At 37.3% G+C, this 22,637-nt stretch overlaps 2 protein-coding genes and 2 long non-coding RNA genes across 9 annotated transcripts in view; 2 read left to right on the forward strand and 2 right to left on the reverse strand.

The window, feature by feature from the left end:
• Positions 1 to 12,026, forward strand: part of LOC111875694 (major facilitator superfamily domain-containing protein 6) — a 48,705-nt gene extending 36,679 nt beyond the window's left edge. For all 4 annotated transcript variants that reach the window (XM_023872139.2, XM_023872142.2, XM_023872140.2 and 1 more), the window contains 6 exons: positions 2,898 to 3,088; positions 3,900 to 4,036; positions 6,272 to 6,387; positions 8,348 to 8,593; positions 11,219 to 11,371; positions 11,856 to 12,026. In XM_023872139.2, coding sequence (XP_023727907.1) covers positions 2,898 to 3,088; positions 3,900 to 4,036; positions 6,272 to 6,387; positions 8,348 to 8,593; positions 11,219 to 11,371; positions 11,856 to 11,947 — 935 coding nt within the window. In that variant the 3' untranslated portion in view covers positions 11,948 to 12,026. The remainder of the gene's footprint in view (positions 1 to 2,897; positions 3,089 to 3,899; positions 4,037 to 6,271; positions 6,388 to 8,347; positions 8,594 to 11,218; positions 11,372 to 11,855) is intronic.
• LOC111875697 lies at positions 11,480 to 17,600 on the reverse strand. The gene is made up of 3 exons (XR_002844789.2): positions 17,513 to 17,600; positions 15,849 to 15,968; positions 11,480 to 12,484 (listed from the first exon to the last, which is right to left on the reverse strand). It is a non-coding gene; the product is annotated as an uncharacterized LOC111875697 (long non-coding RNA).
• Positions 17,601 to 17,640: 40 nt separating this feature from the next.
• On the forward strand, positions 17,641 to 19,031 carry LOC111875695. The gene is made up of 2 exons (XR_002844788.2): positions 17,641 to 17,726; positions 18,720 to 19,031. It is a non-coding gene; the product is annotated as an uncharacterized LOC111875695 (long non-coding RNA).
• Positions 19,032 to 20,846: 1,815 nt separating this feature from the next.
• LOC111875706 (protein neuralized) overlaps positions 20,847 to 22,637 on the reverse strand; it is a 166,961-nt gene continuing 165,170 nt past the window's right edge. For all 3 annotated transcript variants that reach the window (XM_023872162.2, XM_023872160.2, XM_023872161.2), the window contains exon 8: positions 20,847 to 22,338. In XM_023872162.2, coding sequence (XP_023727930.1) covers positions 22,078 to 22,338 — 261 coding nt within the window. In that variant the 3' untranslated portion in view covers positions 20,847 to 22,077. The remainder of the gene's footprint in view (positions 22,339 to 22,637) is intronic.

Consider the following 22,637-nt stretch of genomic DNA (forward strand, 5'->3'; position numbering starts at 1 on the left):
TTTTTCAAGATCAAAAAAATACCACTTACTGGAGATTTACTATTTAAAGCTTGCAGGGTTTCATTAACTAACTTACATATGGCTTTGTTGATGAATCTGCCCTAAACCCAAACTGTTCTTCTGCTAAAATACTGTGATTACACAAGTGCACCTGAAGTCGATTATACATGACTTTTTCAAAAACTTTAGAGAAGGAACTTAACATAGATATGGGTCTATAGTTGGAAATACAAGATCTATCACCTTTCTTAAACAAAGGTTTAACTACTGCATATTTCAGACGATCTGGAAAAATTCCTAAAGATATTGATTTATTACAAATATAAGTTAAAGGCGAGCTAATAAAAGAAGAGCTTATTTTAAGTATCTTAGTAGATATTCCATCATACTCAGAGGAATTTTTGGGTTTAAAAGATTTTATTACATTTTCAACTTCTTTAGATGATGCAAATTTTAGTTTGATGTTTGGAAACGGAGTCTTAAAAGACTGCGATAAGTAATGAAGAGGAGTAACATTATCTGGGTTATGAAAGCTAAGTTCGTCATATTTATTAATATTTTTTGCTATAAATGAAAAATATTTATTAAACTCATTTGCTATCACTTGGTGGTTATTGACCAGAGTCCCTTCAATATTTAAAGTAATAGTCTTATCAGTATTTCTTGTTTTATTAGTTTCTAATTTAACTATATCCCATATTGTTTTCTTCTTGTTCAGGGATTTACTAATTTTGTTTGCATAATCAAGTTTTTTTGCTTCCTTGATGACAGCAGATACAATTTTACAATATTTTTTATAATAGTTTAAGAGATCTAGATTATTACTGTCCCTACATGCTACGAAAAGTTCTCTTTTATGTTTACAAGAGGTTAGAATTCCTAAAGTAATCCAATTATTACTATTATTTTTCCCAATACTGACTCTCTTTAAAGGAAAGCTAGAGTAGAAAATTTTCAAATAGGAGTCTAGAAGGAATTGTACATTTCGTTGACATTATCCGTGGAGAAAACAGGATCCCAAGTTTCATAGCTTAATTTAAGGAGAAAGTCATTTATTGTATATTCGTTAATGTTTNTTTGCTTCCTTGATAACAGCAGATAAAATTGTACAATATTTTTTATAGTAGTTTAAGAGATCTAGATTATTACTGTCCCTGCATGCTATGAAAAGTTCTCTTTTATGTTTATAAGAGGTTAGAATTCCTAAAGTAATCCAATTATTACTATTATTTTTCCCAATACTGACTCTCTTTATAGGAAAGCTAGAGTAGAAAATTTTCAAATAGGAGTCTAGAAGGAATTGTACATTTCGTTGACATTATCCGTGGAGAAAACAGGATCCCAAGTTTCATAGCTTAATTTAAGGAAAAAGTCATTTATTGTATATTCGTTAATGTTTCTAGTCATCACAAATTTTTTGGTGGGTGGTCTTAGACTAAAAGAATGTAATGTTATATAATATCTGGCTAAAGAGGATTCCATGAGACAAACCCACAAACTGAGAATCAACACTGAATCTGTTCAGTTGGAAGTCTGAGGTTATAGTAACATAACTCTTCTGGAACATAACTAAGTTGAATGAATGAATGAGTGAATGTGTAATAATCTGGCCCCTTTCACCATGACCTTCAATGATCTATTGTGCTTCCTCTTTTGATTAGCCCTTTATTAATGCTACATTTTGAATGAAATGTAGGACTTTGTTCATGGGGCATCACAGTAGTCACTTGGTTCCATAAAGAACTGGCCTATGTGACAAAATCTTAAATAAGCTACGACCTCACACTCACATAGGCTACGTGTGGCGAATTCATCTTCTTCTAGGCACCTTATGCAAGTGTTTTCATCTGTCAATCCCAGAGTGAAAGGTGTCTTTTTAGGTGACAGTGTCCTGTAAACAGTCCTACCACCCATCTTAATTCGTCTCTATTCAATTTCAACAGATTCTTCATTCTGGTAGAAGGCCCTAGTTCAAGTCCCTCTGACTGTCTGAGTCCACTTATGGACTCCCAATGTTCTTTTGTGATTTCTGTTCATCCACTCGCTGACCACTGTCTTGGAAACTCTAATTGAGATGCCACAATCTGGATCAGGTCTTGTGAATAGATATTCAGTTCCCATCCTTGTCAGCTGATCTGCCATTTAATTACAAACAATACCCTCACGACCTGGCACCCATATCAGTTGAACTCTGTTATGTTTGGCCAATTGAATGAGGGATTGATGGCAGTCCCAGACCAGTTTTGAGGTGATCTGGTATTTGCCAAGTGTTTTAATGACAGCCTGACTGTCTGATGGAATGTAGATATTTCTGTTTTGATAGTTCCTATCTAGATTCTCAACTGTGCATGCCTTCATGGCATACACTTCTGCCTGGAATACTACTGTGTACTCCCCTAAGCTAAAACTAAGTTTCCACCTACTACCATGGCAAAATGTATACCCCACCTCCAGTGTCTTTATTTGTCTTGGAGCCATCTGTGTACCAGATTAGTCACAATTTTTTGTTGTGCTGAAACCTTTCTTTCCATTCACTTCTATCAGGGAATCTGATCATGAAGGGTGGACCATAACTAAGTTCATGGAGTGGAAACCTTCTTGAGAAGCTAACAGTCCTTCAGCTGGTCAAGAAATTCCCTGTTTTTTATGCAACATGAAGGTTCATTACCATGTTCAAAACAACCAACCCCTGGATCCTGTCCTGAGTCAGATGAATTCAGTCCATAGCCTTACACCCTACTTTCTTAACAGCCATTCTATTATAGTTACAAAAGTAATGATGCGTCTTTAAACAAATAATAATGAATGTTATATTTATAGGAGCCCCATACAATGGTTTATACTTTCTAACATGGGTTTGAACTGCGCAAGTAACAGAACACAAAATTGTGTTACAGGCAGTGGGGGAGAGATGAAGTATGGACATCAGCGTGTCTGGGGCACCATTGGGTTTGGTATCACAGCATTACTTGCGGGCTTTACTATAGACTGGTGGTCTGCAGGCAGTCCTACCAAAGACTACACCCCAGCATTTGTTTTAGTGCTCATATTTGCTGTGATAGATATATTTTGCTGTTTACAGCTCAGGGTAAGTCTCAAACTGGGCAAAATAATAAGCCTTTATGCATAAATTCTGATTTGAAAATCCAAGATGCCTGCAGTAAATTTTTTATGTTCTTAAAACAGTATAAAGACAGATTCTTGGATAGAGATCCAACAAACATGAACTTGTATATACATCTTATGAAAGGTGCTATATGCAGAAGACAGTATAGTTTTAGAAGCAGCTAAAAGATGTTATAATAAGAGAATTTTCCTAGCGTATAAAAGAGTTCAGGGAATTCATCAGTCTTATTACACCAGTATCAGAAATAACTTAAAATAAACAATAAAATCATAAACATCAAACATAAGAACCAATCACTAGCCTAGCCTAATAAGTAATCTGTATAATCTCAGAAATATCTCAGAGTTCTGAGTAGTTCATGCCTTATTTTATAATTCCTTCAGTAGCTAGATTGTGTGGTGCTGGACAATAAGATGACTGCAGAATTGGAAGGAATTTGGAAGGAGGCAGTTGTGGACTAATCATGGTACTATCCCAACATTTGCCTCGAAGGACTGAGAAAAACCACGACCCCCCAACATTCATGATAACCATTGTTCCAGCTTGGATTTGAACCAAACATCAACAGATTACAAGTATAGAGTGTAACTGCTTTACCACTCTGCTTGGTTTACAAGTGGCAATTCCAAACTATGTTCATGTGTATCATGTACATGTAAAAGGTTAAGTTCTCCCTATGTCCAATTAATTAAGCACCACACCATGAAGATGTATTGGGTGACTGGAAGCTAAAATGTAGAAAAATCAATTTAATTCCCTATTTTTGTTTCAGTTGCCACCCATTCCCCGCTCTGACAGTATTCTGCGAGATGTGGGAAACCTGCTGAAGCACAAGCATATTGTTGTCTTCCTCACTTTTGCTACACTGTCAGGAGTTATTGATAGTTTCATTGTCTATTTTCTCTTCTGGTGAGTGAAGGTGGTGTACTGTCAAACAATTTGCTATATGAATGATACATTAATACAGCATGGCAGTGATCTAGTCACATCCACGAGTTGTGTCTGGATATCATGAATTTTAGTCTTATCACAGTTCCTGGCATATTGTAAGATTGTGAACACAGCACCCTGGAAGCTTCTACCGGCTGTGGTAACTGGTTGCACGTACTTAATGACGAAATACAAACTACTGTAGTAAAAAAGATAACTTATCATGGGTTCACATGATAGAAATCTTCATCTGTGTAATTCATATAAGTTCCACTATAGTATCAGTGGAAATACGATGGTAAGTCAGTAAGTAAGTAAGTTACAAATGGATATAGAACTTAAACAAATAAGAGTACTGATTTGAAAAATGCTTTCATTTCACAACATAATCTCCCTGTACATTGAGGCGCTTGTCCCATCGTTTCACAAGCCCCTGAAAACCAGCAGCATAAAATTCTTTGGGCTGCTGTTGGAACCAGGCGGTAACTTCCCTTTCTACAGCATCATCGTCGGGAAAATGTTCAGCCGAAAGATGATGTTTAAGGGGGCCGAACAAATGGAAGTTGTTTGGAGCAAGACTCATCACCTGTGACAATTTGGGCTAGCATATCATGTTCTTCATCGTGGTAGCTATTGAGATGCTGTAATGCCAGATCCATTCTTTGCATTTTGTGTTGTGGGGTCAGCATGTGTGGCACCCATCATGCACAGACTTTGTGAAGACCTAACCTGTCATGCGACTTCCATAACAATAATAACAATAAATTTGAGTCCTTTCTCCAAGAAAACACACTGCATTGCACTACATCAGTCATTTAATGGTATTCAAGAAGATAATCTCTGTTTATTCTGAAAATCAAATGAAGCCCATAAATATACTGTATCATTGAAGTGCTAAGTTACTGAATACATACATACATACATTTCTTTTCATAAGTCCAAAACAAATGGACATGAAGGTCATCATACAAAAAATTTAAAAAAACACACAGCAAACAGAATAATTAAAACTAATTGTCTATGTTATGCTCCACATATTCAGAAACTGTATAAAAGGAATTATTCATAAGATATAAAGATAGCTTATTTTTAAAACTAATTCTATCCTCTTTAAGGCTTTGAATGATTATGGGCAATCTGTTGAATAGTTTAATAGCAGTAAACATAGTACCTTTCTGAAAAGCAGAAAGATTCAGGTTTGGCAAATATAATTGTTTTCGATTTCTTGTATTCAAACCATGAACATCTAAACCTGAACAAAATTTAGTTTGATTATCAATCACAAACATCATCAACGAGAGAATGTATTCACATGACAATGGCAGTATATTCAATTTCTTGAAGATCCCTACATGAGTCTCTAGGTCCCACTCCAGAAATAATCCTTATTACGTTTTTTTGTAATTTAAAAACTCTTAACATTATTCGTTGAGTTGCCCCAGAAAATTATTCCATATTTAAGAACAGAGTGTAAATAAGAAAAATACACCATTTGTAAAATTTTTTACTCGTAAAATAAGATAAACTCCTAATTACAAAAATAGCTGAACTGAGTTTAGGGAGAATATACTCTACATGACTCTTCCAATCCAAATTCTTATCAATTTGCAGACCCAAAAATTTTATCAGAGGAACTTCATTTATAAACAAATTCCAACTAGCAACTGCCAGAGAGTTATAAGACTGTTTTAGAGCAAATTTAATAATATTAGTTTTAGCGATATTTAAGGCCAACTTATTAGCTGTGAACCAATTTACAATAAGAGACAGTGTACCCATTACTTTATGCTTAAGCTCAGAATGATTATTACCAGTAACCAAAATACTGGTATCATTAGCAAAAAGTAAAACTTTAGCCAGATACAAACAGATACAAAAGTTAAAAATTGTCAGGCACTTCTTAGAGAATTGTGGGGGGTTCTTTCTTGGAAAGGGCCACTTTGAACACTGAGAAGGGGATAGGAGAATAACATTATGCTGAATCTTAGAGAAACAGATCCATGGGAGTGAGACAGAACTGTCTCAGGATCATGTCCTATGGCAAGCTTTAGAGTCTGTAGTGTTGAATGGGATCTGTAAGACCTGCAATCCAAAGTATTACTTACTTGGGTACTGCTAGGCTATAAATGGTCTAAAGGAACAGTAGTAATGTACCACTACATCATTTTATGCTTCATTTTGTAGCTGTAATTAAGATGATTGTGTTTTGTAAAGGTACCTGGAAGATCTGGCACAAGTCACAGGTGATATGGATAACATAAAACTGTTGGAAGGCATTACTGTTGCTGTGGAAACTCTTGTTGGAGAAGTGATATTCTTCATGTTGTCAGGTTAGTCAACATTTCAATAAGATCAAGATTCCATACAATATAAAGCCATGACATTATAAATATGATTTGAAAATGTCAGTTTTACAGCAAATAAAGTAATTTGAAATTCTTTACACTGTGTACTGGTAACTAAGATGATGTCATGGGCTGCACCATAGCTTAAGCTGTTAGTTGCTGGCTTCCCACCTCGGCACCCCGGGTTCGATCGCGGGTCTGGTCAAGTGGAATTTGTGGTGGACAAAGTGGCGCTGGGGCAGGATTTCTCCGAGTAATTCGGTTTCCCCTGCCAAACTTCATTCCATCAAATTCTCCATAATCATAATCACCCGAGGCAGGCTACAACGGGCCAATCAGTGGCTGCCGTGCCGAGTGGACCCAGTTGGACTCCACCCCCCACTAAGTGAATTAAAAAAATAAAAAAAAAAAAANAAAAAAAAAAAAAAAAAGAAAGCTGATGTCATTGAGTACAGTGAAGGGATTCATGCATCCAGTGTTAGAAACCATGCACATTTCCTGTTTCCTACAACTGCAAGTTGTATTTAAAAATACTAACACATTATTGTGTGAAAGAAAATCTAGAGTCCTGGTAATACAGTTGTTTAGTCTTCTCAGTTCCATGTTACAGATACTAGTAACATAGTTTCTACACTATACAGAATGTCCCAGGAGGAATGGACCAAACTTCGGGAGGGTGTTCCTTAAGTTAAAGTATGCCGATATAACCCAAAACACCTATGTCCAAAGTTGAACGGTTACGGAGATAATGGCTCGAGAAAAGTGTGGGCTTCTAGCGGGTCCACAGATTATACCTATCAGCTGAGAGGCCTTATCTTTGTTTGTCCTTGAGTGCCGTGATTCACCCTAGCCGTGCTTATGTAGTTGGCTTTATCAGAACGCTCAGTCAGTATGTTACGTCAGCGCTTGCCATTCATGTGTCATTTATAGTGCCTGGAAACCCTAAGGACAATTATGACATGGCGAGCGAGTATTTTGTACTTCAATTTTATGGCTTCACGTCACTCACAAGTTAGTTTGATGTTACGTACATTATTAACGTTACAGAATCCACATATTCCTGCCAGTTTTAATATGTATTTTATAATCAACAAGTGTGCAACGCCGGTCAAAGTTTTACACTTCTCTGGCCATTATCTCCGTAACCGTTCAACTTTGGACATAGGTGTTTTGGGTTATATCAGCATACTTTAACATAAGGAACACCCTCCCGAAGTTTGGTCCATTCCTCCTGGGACACCCTGTATATCCCATCTAAATGTGGCTATTTCCTTAGACCTGTTACTGGAAATTAGGGTGGTCCATATATACATAACTCCATATAGTGACTTAGGAGCCATGCAGTTACTGATATTTCAGTAGTGCATATATTGAACACAATTGGGATAGACATTATGTGCATAAATTCGATACAGCAAGGATATGCATTATATGCATAAATTGAACACAGTGGAAATATGCATGAAGTGCATAAATTTAACAGTGCGAAAATACTGATGATCAATCCATCCAGCCATAAGAATTTTTCATTTCCAAAGTGAGTGAATGGACTTGAATAAACTTAACTCTGGGAATCTGTACTACGAGCTATCATATAAATTTGGTTTTGGTCCAATATAATCCTGTAAGTTATATTTTAATCCTGTAAGTTATATTTTGTTAGTTTTCTCAAATTGAGAAGTGTATTGCAAAAATCTGCAGTTTTTAAACACTTTTCACTAGAGTGAATATTCTAATGAAATGTAAGGAAACATATTTCTGACTCTGTAAACTCCGATGTCTGTAATGTAATAATTTTTATTAAATTGGTAAATAATTTAATGAAAATCTGTAAACTTGCTCAAAATCTACTAAAACGAAGACAAAATGTGGCAAGCCTTCCATTTTTTAATCAAAAGAATTCTAGTACATTCTACTGGAAACTTATAATGCTTTCTTTGTTTAGGTAAAATTCTGAAGAAGATAGGATATGGACATTCTCTTACATTGTGTTTTTTGGCATACTCTATACGATTGGGTCTCATTTCTCTGATTCCAACACCTTGGTGGGTATTGCCTGTGGAACTGTTCATGCAAGGACCTACATATGCCATGTGCTACACCACTATAGTCGCATATGCGAGTGCTGTGGCACCCCCAGGAACCTCTGCTACAATGCAGGGACTTGTTGCAGGCATGGACGACGGCTTTGGTGGGTAACTAATATGCAGAGGTCTTCATATGCCAGATCTTAGTGTTGTATTTCAAAATTTAATGATGATAAATCAAATGCAGACTGTATTTAGTAGCAAATAAGAAGAAAGGATGACAGCAGACAGTGACCTATAACCAATGGAGTGGTTATAACCTGTTTCAAAGTGCTGTTCTGAAATATATTTGGAAGGAATGAAGAAAACTAAGATAACAAGAGGTCTCTTCACTTCATCTATATGTTGGTTTATTAATGTCAATGTCTTCCAGTCCCCCTATCCCCAATCCTTCTAATCCTTTCCCTGTCATTACATCAAATTCAAGTATCTCAACTAAAATTTCTCTCTTGCCCATGTATGCCATACGAGTGGCCCATACCACACTCCTTGATTAGGTCACCATATTAATGTTATTTAAAATTACAAATTATGAAGCTCATGAAAGATGAAATCTCATCAGGTGACCAACCACATCACTTCAAAGTTGAAGTGCAATATTTTGGAGACCTCTGTCATCATCATCATCATCAAGGAATAATGTACTGGATAAAACAATGTAGTGACATTCATGTTCTAGGGTATGTATCTGTTCCACAACACCTTATCACATTCATGTTGAATTCAGTATATTGTGGCATGTAGACCTGTTGCTAGGCAACGGTCATAAAATAAGCAGCCATACAACAGCCATTGCTAAGTAATGGCTCTGTAAACAACGGCCGTTGGTAAATAATGGCTCGGTAAACAACGTCCCTTGCTAGGTAATTACTGCAACAGACACACGCAACAATAGAGGAGCTGTCGGAAGTGCAATCCATGCTGAGCTATATAATGAGGGCCAGCTGCCATTAGGTGTCTTGAGACAGCAGTGAGAACAGTAGGAGTTTGGTGTGAGATGGCCACCAGCCTGGGAGTTAGCCAGTTGGAGCAATGAGGCAATTGTGAGACAGTCACTGGCTAGTAAGGACATGAATACAGAAGCTGAGAAAGCTACAACATTGAAAGCTGTTACAAGGCGACAACCAATGAAGATACAGCAACCTGAGAAGTCTTAGTACTTGCTGTAGTGAATCACAGATTTTGTAAATTAGCAGTAGCACTGCAGTCACTTGCAGTTACAGTCTGTAAGTGTTCAATAAATTCAGTTACCAATCCAAACCCTGTCTGTAGTCATACTCATACACATGACAATATGTTTCGCACATTTTGTCCCAGATTATCCTTTACAGACCTTAGCATGAAGAAAATGTTTATACTCTTCTTGGTCAGCCAGTAAAAGTAAAAAAGTAAAGCTATCCCTGTAACAGGCCATGAAGGCCCATAGGGTTGTGAGACGTTGAGGGTCCCACATTATCTAGACATTCGGCTCAAAGCTCAAAGCCAGTGGATATCTTAATGTTACACTTGCAGCCTTATGTCTTAACAAAGGTTCACTGCATTTATTTTTTATGACCATGCCAGAAGGTTTGTTTCAGTTTAAGATCTTCATTCTGCTGCAACAATTTTGTTGGAAAATTTTTCTCAAGTGTTGTATTTCACTGTCCCACTGTCTGAATTTCAGATTGCCTGGGCCTGCCGAATTAGAGCAGATATAATGACCATTTTCATGATGGATGATTCAAACTAGCATGTAGGTAGCGATTCATGTGGGTAGGCTTCCTGTAAACCACATGGCCCAGTGATCCATATCGCTTCTTCCACAGTGACACATCCAGAAATGGCAATAGTTTTCTCTTTTGAGTGTCAGTCGCTAACACGCTTCAGAAAGCCTTGTTAGACCAACACAAGAAGAGTTAAGATACATCCAAATAGGGCAGGGTCAGATTGGTCCACAGTTATTATATTAAGCAACATACGGGCATCACAAGAACTGAAACTGTTATTTTGCAGTGTAGCAATATGCAGATATCCTTCATAATAGTTCAGTTATCTTTGGAGATGCCTCAATGGTGTGTGTGTCTGTATCTATCAAGAACACTGTTTACCCAGTACATCATTCCCAATCATGGAAATATAGGTCTCCAAATTGTGGGACACGAAATCAAAATTGACACCTGGTGCGAACCAAGAGGATTGTATCACTTTCTGTGACCAGGAAATATTAGTTTTATAAGAAGCTTCTCATTACATAATCTTACCTAGTTCCCCATTATTTTCTCTCTCACAGGCCCAAATATTCTCATTACCATATTCTGAAACAAAATCCATGTTCTTCCCTTATATGACATAAACACCGTCCCACGTGCAACAATTTATTGTAGTTCTTTTGTCTTGCCCTCTTCTACACTACACGTTTCGGCCGCAAACGGCCATCATCAGGTGTACGCACTTACGTAGCTGTTACACTGCATCTAGTTTAAAATTTAAAACCATAAGTCTTCATAATTGTTCTTTTCATCGTTACCAACAGGTTTTGATTTATCAGAATCTACTTCGCTGATATCTGTCTGCTTTGTGCATTATCTTTGTAGTGTAGAAGAGGGCAAGACAAAACAACTACAATAAACTGTTGCACTTGGGACGGTGTTTATGTCATATATCGTATAGAGTGCAACAGGATGCTTAAATATAATATTCTTCCCTTATGTTGAGAGGCATCTAATTCTCACTTTCTACTGTTTGTGTAGGGTATGCTATGGGGAGTCTGATTGGTGGAGTGCTTTACCATGAAGTGGGAGGCAAGTTGGCACTTATAATCTTCTGTGCCATGTCCCTTCTGTGCTGCCTGATTCACTTTGTACTGTATGAATGCTTTCTCAAACATGTGATGCTACCCGCAGGTACGTGACTTTAATGTTGAAAACAAGATGTTAGAGACTGGACATCAGAAAGGAGTATATAGGTGTAATAGCTTATTTCTGTTACTGATAGCGCATACAGAAAAATCATTAATTTTCAGCTCAAATTTTATTAAATATACATCATATTACTAAAATATTTCAAATTAAATTTATCAGAATCTGTACTTTTAAAGCTGACATTTAAAACTCTCAGCCGACAAAGTTCCTGGGACTGAGTTTTGAACTGGGACCTCCTGAATACGGAGTTGAAGTATGAACCTCATGAAAATGGGGTTTTTCATGACATTAAAAATTTCAGTTATTGTCTTTTGTCTTATGACACCATGTAGCCCCCTAAATGACTACATGGTGTCAAACACAGAATACCACAATCTAAAAGAAATTCTGATCACGATATCCACTGAAAAGGTTTAAAATTTACAGAATTTGTATGTTATTGTCATTATCTTTTTACTTGTTGCAGGTTGCAGTCCTGAAGCTGAGTACAAACCCCCACTTGATGCACTGAATGCAACACAAGTGGCTACAGGTTCTGAGCTGGATCACAATTCATGACAATAAAAGTATTCCAAATTTATAAGACATAAAGACTATGTATTCAGTTATTACACGGCAATAAACACATTTAGTATCATACTTGGCTTCAGATTTCAGGAGTATGCTGCATCAAATATTGAGGGCTTGCCATTGTTTTAAGAATTTTCAGAGTTAAAAGTTCATGGTTAGTGATTTTTGGATTTGGAAGTTGTTATATAGCTCTCACACTAGGCAGTGTGCTGAGGGCAAAACCATAAATAGAAGAACAGTATAGTGGCATGCTAATCAACTGGCAGTCAGCTATGTGGTTAGTGAAAATGGGTAATGATAAAGAAACTTTTATCATTTGATTTAATATATGTCAATCTACACAAATAATATATTATTTGAAAAAAAAAATGATCTGACTTATAAAACAATTTTTTATTATAATTTAATTTTAAAGTTCTGCAAACCATTTTTTTTTTTTTTGGATTTGAGGTTTTCACTAGCCTACACAGAGGTATAGCCCAGAAGATCTGTATATTTTTCCAACTTGATGAAGGCCAATCTTGCCTGAAACATACAGTGGAATAAATGCGTGAGAAAAAGTTTTGTGATGGTGCGATAACGTCAAATTCCACTGACTTTTTTTACATAATTATTTTGCTGAATTAATTGCATACTATAATTTTCATTTCATGCATCCTGTTGTGTTATAATATACAATTTCTTTATTAAAAAAATCAAAACACAACCATATTAAGGTCAATGCCAAGTTTGACTCTGCTACATGTTTCAGCTACCAAAAACCATCAACAGGCAAATACATGGCCAACATATATACACGAATGAACTCCAGTACTGGAAACCACGTGCTGGGCGTCCCTGCTCAGCTGCCACTCCTCACAATGAACAGCGCCTCATCCATACAGATTGGCGGATAACGACCACGAAACTGTGTGCATGGCTTAATATCGGCTGTAGTGCATTGGAAACGATGTTGGGAAAGCTGGATTATCACAAAGTTTGTTCCACATGGGTCCTGCAGATGCTTACACAGGACCACAAAACTCATCGAATGGAAGTCTGTCAGGAACTGTTGCACCAGTTTGAGGCTGAAAGTGACAAGTTTCTGGACAGCACTGTTACGGGAGATGAGACATGGTGTCACCACTACGAGCCGGAATCCAAAATACAGTCCGTGGAGTGGCAACATCCAGATACCCCAAGAAAAAAGAAGTTCAAGACACAGCCACCGGCAGGGAAAGTGATGTGCCTGGTCTTTTGGGATAGGCGGGGTGTCATTTTGTCGGATTTCCTAGAGTCTGGTGAGACTGTCAATTCTGAATGCTACAAGAGGACGCTGACTAAGCTGAAAGCCCGCATTTCCCGAGTCACGCCAGAGAAACAGACAACCTTTCGCTTCCAACACGATAATGCTAGACCCCAGACCAGTTTTGACCACTGCTCACATTGCAAAGTTTGGCTGGGCTGTCCTACCACATCCACCTTATAGCCCCGATTTAGCACCTTCAGACTTCCATCTGTTTGGGCCTATGAAAGATGGATTATGAGGGCAACATTTTCCAGACAACGATGCTGTCATTGCAGCTGTAAGAGAGTGGCTAGCCTCTGCTGGCGCAGACTTTTACAGGTGCGGCATACATGGCTCATGATCATCAATGGCGAAAGTGCATAACGAATAGGGGTGATTATGTGGAAAAATAACTGTAAGTAGCTGAAATCTTGCTCTATTTAACTGCGTTATTATGCTTTCTGTATCTGTTGTACTTTTCATTAAAAAAAAAATAGGAGGAATTATATACGGAACACTCCTCGTATGTTGGCCATGTATTTGCCTGATGATGGTTTTTGGTAGCCGAAACATGTAGCAGAGCCAAACTTGTCACTGACCTTAATATAGTTGTGTTGTGATGGTTTTAATAAAGAAATTTCATACTATTCTTTCAAGGTTGTAGACAGCAACTTCAATACAACAAGCTAACATGTCACATTCCAGTTTAAGCCAACAGTTCTCTCCCTGTCAGGCTGTTTGTAACTTGATAACCTATCCTCTAGCAGCCAGCGCAGCCCCTTAGTCCATTCTTCACAATGTGGCAAATCATGTATATTGTTCTCACAAAAATTTTGGATTCACTGCCCTTTGCTCACATATACAGTCATGAAAGCAACATATATTTTGTATTGGTTCTATTCTGATGTCCCCTTGAGAGATTTTACAGATAAGTTTGCCCTATAATGTTCTTGAAGTGTGAATATTAAATGCAAACCAATATTTATGCTTCTCAATGGGAATAAGCTGACACCACAATTTTAAATGAAGTTGAGTGTTTGGTGCTTATCAAGGCAGTCAATGTGTTGTTAAATCTTTCAGTTGATGATTGTCAGTTGCTATAGCACCATCATGTTGATGCAGCTATCATAGCTGACATTCAGAGAAGCATTCCAATGAAAACAACGATAATTTTAAAGTGTCTATATTTTTTTAAAGTTTGTTTTAGTTTTTTGATTCGCAGTTAGTTCTTCTGCCTGTGATTTCATTTTGTATTCACACTCCTATCCAATAGGTACTGGGCAATCTTTCCACAGGGCTAAAGTGGCAGGGGCGTGAAACTGACCATTCACCTTCAGCTAGTGTCGAAGTCAAGAAAATGTGGATCTATACATCCATTCCCCAATATGCTTTCATCTCATAGTGCTTAATTAGTTAAGCATGGGGGCAACTTTATCTTTACTGCTTGATACCATTCAATTCAGAGCCTTTTGTTTTCTCGTCTGCTATCTAAAATCGTGAAGATTAAAATGCATAACACTATAATTTTGCTGTACTTTCTGTATAGTGTGAACTTATGGTCTGAATGAAACCTCAAGATAACTGGTGTCCCGACAGTGAATCTAACCGAATGCTGCCAGAATACAAGCCAAGACGGTTCCTGCTTTGTCATCTTGTTTGGTCACTATTTTCCTTGTAAGATTTGAGGTTTTCACGGCGGTGACTATGAAGAAAGCAGTCTTCTGGGATGTGGCACTGTGTAGATGTGGTGTTAACCGACGTCTCGGAGGAACGTATCGCCTCCATCTTCAGGGTAGAAGGAAAAATAAGAAAATCCGCAAGCAAAGAGACAGTGAGAACAGGTGCAAGTAGACTAATGTTGGAAATAAACTCAGCTATATGAGAGCAGGGAAGAGAGAAACAAGTCTACGTGGGAAATCAGTGGAGAGGGAGAGGGGAAGGGTCTGAGGCAGGAGCAAGGTTAGCGCAGGTATAGGATACTGTGTTGGGGGGGGGGGGNGAAAGGCAAGGTTAATGGGAGGGCATTAACCCTTAAGCTTTTTGGGGGGGTGTTCCTATGTCAGTCCGTTGTGGACTGTGTGGCCTTGTGGATCTGGCGTCCACGACCGACTCACATAGCAACCCCCCCCAACCAGTGAGGACAGGCGCCGTTGGGTACGGAAGCCGAGGACGCTATCCTGTTAGAAGCCGCTACCAAGCAGCACCATGAAGACCGTGACTGACAACACTTGTCTGTGTGTGATAGTAATCACGAGCTAGGTGTTAAAGTGTCCAATAAATCCAATTATCAATCCAAACCCCATCTATAGTTACATTCTATAACTGACAATATTTTCCTGTTATCTCCATTCGGCAAAGCCTGGTCTCAGGTATTTATATAGCTGTCGATATACTGACATGGGCTGTCCATTATAGTGATTGAGGTTAGCTCTTTCTAACGAACACAACACAGCAGGTGTCTCCCTCTTATCTGAAGATGGTAACAGATCCAACTTCCAAAATGTTCTGTTCTCTAATACCGGACAATTGACAAAGTCCAGAACCTAGTAATTCTAAGTGGTATACACCACCGTCAGAACCCCCTAGAATCTACTAAAATACAATTTGTTTACTTAGGCTTACCTCTGTAAAGGAACATTCTTCTCCAATATCTGGCATCAGCGTTATTTAATAAGAGTCGCGATGTAAATATCAGAACATCCCTTTCGTCATTCACAACCCAGAAGCAATGACCGCACCATGCTGGAAGGTAGTTAACACAGTTACAAGAATACATCTTTTAACTGAGAAAATTAAACAAAAGCATTAAGCAAAATAACAATAACGCTTCTCAGTATAGGATATTCCTCAGGACTTAAGTTTTAAAGAACAGTGGTAACTTTATAACAGCTGGTTTAGCTATAAAAGACTCTGCAGTTTTCTATGGAGGGTATATAAGTATGACATTTCAGTTCTTCACAGCATTAAAAATAAAGTGTACTATCTTGTGGGATGTGGTGCTGTACAGTAAGGTAGAAATTTACCAGCGTTTCAGGGAAATGTGTCTTCTTAACCTTCAGAGTCATAAAGTTCTTCTGACACATCAGTGAACATCTACTAAGATTGCACATTGTCACATGCCAGAAGATAGCATGTACTGTGTACTCGTATTTGTAGGTTCGTATGATATGCAGCATGTTTTCTAAGAGGTAGGAAATGAATTGTTAACATAATGATCAGCAAAGCTCTCAATATCAAATTCCAAGAACATCCATTCATTGATTCTCAAGTTGTAATACGTGGACAGATGGAAGGACTGAACCGACATTGCAGAGCCAACTGGTGTATTGTTGTTTGAGAATGCTCCAAAAAGTGTGGCAACTTGCAAGTCTCCACCATTACCTATTTGAGACACATCCATGCAAATTGTATTAGTTCTGTTTCCGTGGTTATTCTCAGTAACATCGAATAAGTGGATGATCTGCCTGTTAAAATAAATCAGAATTGCTTCCCCCTCCAACACTCCATACTTGTTAGACTGCGTAAATAGACAGAAATCAGTACTAAAGAAATAAACTAAAATAGAATATCCATTTGATTCAAAGAATCTTTAAAAGCGGTCAGTTGAAATGCCACAAACATTAAAGCTAAGAATTTGTTTCGCTTTGTTAATTCAACTGTACGTAGGTAGTTTTTGTATGATCAGATATTTTACAGTAGGACTATGCATTACCGTGGGTGTTGCCAGAATTTCTTCCCCCATGGGATGTGGCAGTTTTCCAAAGGGGGTTGGCCAGAAAATGCGCATACTAACTTACATTTCAGCATTTTAAATATACTTTTTTTCATATCACTTTAGAACAGTGTTTCTCAACCTTTTGAAGCCCAAGGACCAGTAAAAAATTCTACGGACCACTAACCTGTGTATGCCTATTTTTTTTTAAACCTACGTGGTATTAATAGTAGAGTCAATTTACCGACTACACAACACAACACCTCAAGAGGTTATCCTCAGGTATATGAACACGGCTGTATGATTACACGCAGTCACATTCACTTTTTACTCATTCGACCCTGTATCTTATCCAGATTTACCGTCACTAATATATCGAGTTCTTTTTATAAAACATAGGTTAAAATTATTATTCTAATTTAATTGTTAAAAGTTAAAAGTTCCTGAATCGAAGTTCAATTCATGTCAGTGGTTACACTTCATAATTCATAATTCACAATTTTATTTACATCCATAACTTATAACATATAACATGTCCAACTTTCACTTGTTTTTACAGTTTCATTTTACTTACGCTCACAACTGTGTCTAGTTCTTTTTTAACTCGTTTAATTATTATTATTACTGGTTGAAAGTTCGTGAATTAAAGTTCAACTTATGTTATTGGTTGCACTTTCACTTGTTTATGAGGTCTCGCTGTTCTTCCGCGTTCTCTGATGATGCTGGATATATTATGATGGTTATGGTTATGATCGTTGTCGTCCATCGGCGAGACCTCACAAACAAGTGTAAGTGCTACCAATAACATAAGTTGAACACTAATTCACGATCTTTCAACCAATAATAATAATAATAATAATAATAATTAAACTAGTTAAAAAATAAGTAGACACACTTGTGAGCGTAAGTAAAATGAAACTGTAAAAACAAGTGAAAGTGTAACCTGTGACACGAATTGAATTTCGATTCACGAACTTTTAACTTCTAACATTTAAATTAGAAAAATAATTTTAACCTATGTTTTATAAAAAGAACTCGATATATTAGTGGGCGTAAATCTGGATAAGATACAGGATCGAATGAGTGAAAAGTGAATGTGACCGCCTGTAATTATACAGCCGTGTTCATACACCTGAGGATGACCTCTTGAGGTCGAAACATGTAGTGATAATAAAAAAACGTGTTGTGTAGTCGGTAAATTCACTCTACTATTAATTAAACACAACAGGTTGCAAGAAACGATTAAAACTATGTGGTATTACCAACATTTGGGACATACTGTGCCGTTTATAACATAATAAATCTGAAAGCATGTTCTGAATACATATGGAAACATAATTAATTGAACTGGAAGTACACTATTAAAAGTGAACATCATTTAACGAAGTTTTAATCGTTATTAAACAAATAAAGAAACCAGTGTATCTGGGAGGTCTTGTGACCGGCCAATTCGATCAAGGTTTTCCGTGGTTTTCCTCGGTCCCAGAGCAAATGCTGAGTTGGTACCCAAATTCCACGTTGCACTGCATGCTTCACATGCAGCCCCCCCAATAGTAACATCATGAAACTTATTATACTATAACTACACAAGAATGACATATCTTATATCATGTATAATGATCCATGGACACGAAATAAATGAAATGATATAATTGTGTTACCACTTTTAATGATTGTTGAGCTTGTCGGCCCGTATGGTGTTCCTGGATATCTGGCTCAATATTGGTCAACTTCAGCCGAAGATTGGCACTTACAGATTTCTGTATTCTTTTTAATTGAAGGAGTGATGGAAATCCTTTCTCACAAAGATATGTTGTTGAAAACTGCATGACGATGGAAAACACCATCTTCTGTTGTTAATGAGGCATGTTTACAACTCCATTACCTAGCAGTGGATGTCCTTCTATTGTTGAGCCTGTTTGTTGTGGGAAATGTGTTTACCGAGCCGTTGTCTGACAGCAGAACAACTCAGGATCTGTTACATGGACAGCAGCCAGTGATATCTGTAAAGTGGCACTGCTCATGGGAAAACTTCATTCATGAATCTACGAATCATAATATGACTTAAATAAATAAAGCAAAATCTCATTTGACATTGTGGTTCTTTATTTAGTTATATAACTTGAAAACTTACAAATATTTATATTAAGACATGTAAGCTCACTGCATACAACTCAAATGGAAAACATACATATCTTTGTACAACAAACTCAAACATGAAGAACCATTCTACACCAGGGAATATTAACATCAAATATCAAAACATTGCACTCTTTGGAGTAGAGAGAACTTTCTAGGGACAGAACACAGAAAGAAGATCATCATCATCATCTACCAGTAGCCATCAGTATGCACATGTTACAAAGCAATGATACACATTATTCTTAAAAATTTGTTGCTCAGTGGTGGGACTATAGTCTCATAACAATAAATTATATTTCAACTTACGAGGTGTTTTACAAGGCTACAAGCTACCATCCCAAACATCTGCTGACATCTAGAAACACCAAACATAAAAGTTACTTCAAACCCATTTTATACTAGATCATTCTTTCGGAATCCATGAGCAGATGAGGGGAGTTATTTTTACAGACTGTAACTTATTTCAAATAAAGAAAGGACTTCATAAAGAGCTGCATGTACCACATTACATGGCATTAACTATGTATCATAATTAAGTAGGTGTCTCAAGGCTGGGTGTACTCAGCTTTCCAACTATACTGTCAGAGAAAGCCACAATTTGGTGCTCTGTTGTCAGCATCATGGTTGAGTGAAATATTGTCTCTCATGATTATTTTCCACTGAGCCAAACTGCTTCTGTTAAGACAATCAATTTCAACTGCACCACACCATCTAACACTTTGATTTAACTACCAGCCACAGGACAAGAAAAAAAAATAAGAAAGAACATACCTATGTACAGATTTGTTTGCAACAAGTGGCTAGGTAGAATAAAGCTTAGGAAATATTCTGCACAGTTATCTCCATTAATAATTTACAGTATGACTAGAATTTCACTACATCTGATAGACAGGAAGAGCACATATGGAATGTCTTGGTAGTGAAAGGAGAAGTAGGATCTCCACAATAGATACTTACTACAACTGGGAACAATATACAAATTTGCTGATTACTTTAGGTCTGGCATATAACATGCTGCTGCTACTACATGTACTTTGACCACAAGTTTGGATGACAAACCAACAACCACACACAGTAGAAAAGTATAACACTGCTACCAATATAAAAAAACAATCATATGACCAGTGACCCACCTCCACATACATACACATAATTACTATATGTAATAATACAAATGCTGTTGTGAATGCAACAATTTATTTGGTTGTAGGTCTTTGTCTTTTCTTCCTCTACACTACATGTTTCGGCCATAACTGGCCATCATCAGGTGTATTTTTCAGTACGTAGCTGTCACACTGCACACAATCCAAAATCTAAAACACCAGCCTATCAGTTTGGTTTAAAATCTTGCCAACATACGCTCGTCAATTTGATTTTAGAATTCCAGTTTAAANGAAGTAGCCGCTGCAGCACATGTAGACACAGAGCAGGTATCCCTGTGATTTAAAACTTTAAATTTTTAATGTTAAATTTAAAAAAAAAATATTTTAAACTGGAATTCTAAAATCAAATTGACAAGCATATGTTGGTGAGATTTTAAGCAAAACTGACAGGCTGGTGTTTTAGATTTTGGATTGTGTGCAGTGTGACAGCTATGTAGTGAAAAATACACCTGATGATGGCCAGTTATGGCCGAAACATGTAGTGTAGAGGAAGAAAAGACAAAGACCTACAACCAAATAAATTGTTGCATTCACAACAGCATTTGTATTATTACATATAGTAATTATGTGTATGTATGTGGAGGTGGGTCACTGGTCATNCACATAACTACTCTATCTCTCACAGGTGCATGCACAAATGTGCGCATGCACACACATACACACACACACGCACACATTTAACTTACATAAAATAAGTTTCAGCCTGAGACAGTGTAAAAAAAGAATTCATAACTTAATTTTAAACGAGTATATAACACTCTACTTTTCTAGATCAGTGAAATACCAAAAACAACGTGACTTTATTACCAAATTAAAGGCTTATTAAACCTATAGCTTGCCAGTCCCACATACCTCTATCAAAACAACAGGAGCTTTACTGTGCTCTCTTTGGTTAGAAACTGTATACACTGAAGCTGATAATATTCAGCTAAGGTAGACCAGTGTCTCACATTATGAACCGTGAAATTAGCATTGTCACGTTGTGCCTAACTGCTGCAGTAACATGGATCCATCACATCAACATGCAGAAGACAGATTCATATAGAACAAAAATTAATTTCTGCAAAGAATTAAATTGTACATCAAATAATTCCTCTACAGACACTGAACAGTTCAAACTCATTATTCTACCACCTCTGATGGGAAAAGTTTACGGAAGCCCAATTTTTGGCTGCTTAAATAAGATGCAGATATTTAAAATCTCCTTAATATTGATCACATCTACATAAATTAATGACAACTTGGATGCCTCCTAACTGAGTTAATTCTGAAGATGTAATCTCATGACATGGATAAACATGCAGTTTAAATAGGGCACATGTACATCTAACATTCCAGCCTTGAAAGTATAATTCCACAATAAAAGGTGCCACAAAACCAAACTGTGCTGCATTCACCATGACAAAACATTCAGATAAATTAATTTTAAAGAAACCACAGACTGTGTGGTCTCAAGGCAACTGTGGAGTCCTGTAAATGTTTTAGTAGGTTCTGTCTTAGCACCTAGTAGTGATCACAGTTGTAATCATGTGTATCTTGTCATGATTTAGTCGTGAAAACTTTTATTATGAAATTACATTTTAGATGTGGAATGTTCCATTAATTCCTTGCATTCTAATTATTTTTGGCCATGTAATACCCAGCTCAGATCCAGTGCGCTTTTGTTCTTGAACACAGCTAACGAACTGCTCAGTGCAAACTTGAGGACGTTACATATTTCCATTATGACCATGTCCTGCACCCTGGATGGAAAGCTCTTGTAATTGGGCTACACTTTGCCTGCCTCCAGGAATAGAGACATAGGCCGCTGGGTGCATGAGGCCAAGGCCCACTATCAGGACTTGTAGGTTCGGATCACATCCCGTATAATAGCCCTGCAGAGTGGGCAGTGGCCACCACCCTTGCCCCTCCACTGTTGGACGGCACATTCATAGCACATACACATGTGACCACACATGTACAACACACTGTCAATGGGACGCTCGTAGCAGATAGTGCATTCAGTTCCACTACCGCCTGTAGCTGCTGTTGCATCTGCCCACTGCTGCATTGTTGATGTCGAGTCCAGAGTAGAATATGATGTTGCTGACACAGGCTGTTAATTGAGAGAAGAAATATATAAAACTAATTACTGATGTGTCAAAAAGTGGAGATCATATGAGCTCATTCAGCTGTGACACAGGAGGGCAACAAGTAGTGTGACTGCTATTCTCAATCTTATTTTACATTGTGCAGCATTATTATTTAAGAACGAGTAGTTTTCTTAAGTTTATTTTTATGTTCCTACTATTATTATGACGAAAAGAAATGTATTTCTAATACAATTGCAAACCAAAAAAAATTTCTGTAGGAACACATTTCAGCTTGAAACCTGAGAGTCGATGGGGAAAAAAA

This window comes from Cryptotermes secundus, unplaced genomic scaffold (assembly GCF_002891405.2).
Source record: "Cryptotermes secundus unplaced genomic scaffold, Csec_1.0 scaffold478, whole genome shotgun sequence".
Lineage (NCBI taxonomy): Eukaryota > Metazoa > Arthropoda > Insecta > Blattodea > Kalotermitidae > Cryptotermes > Cryptotermes secundus.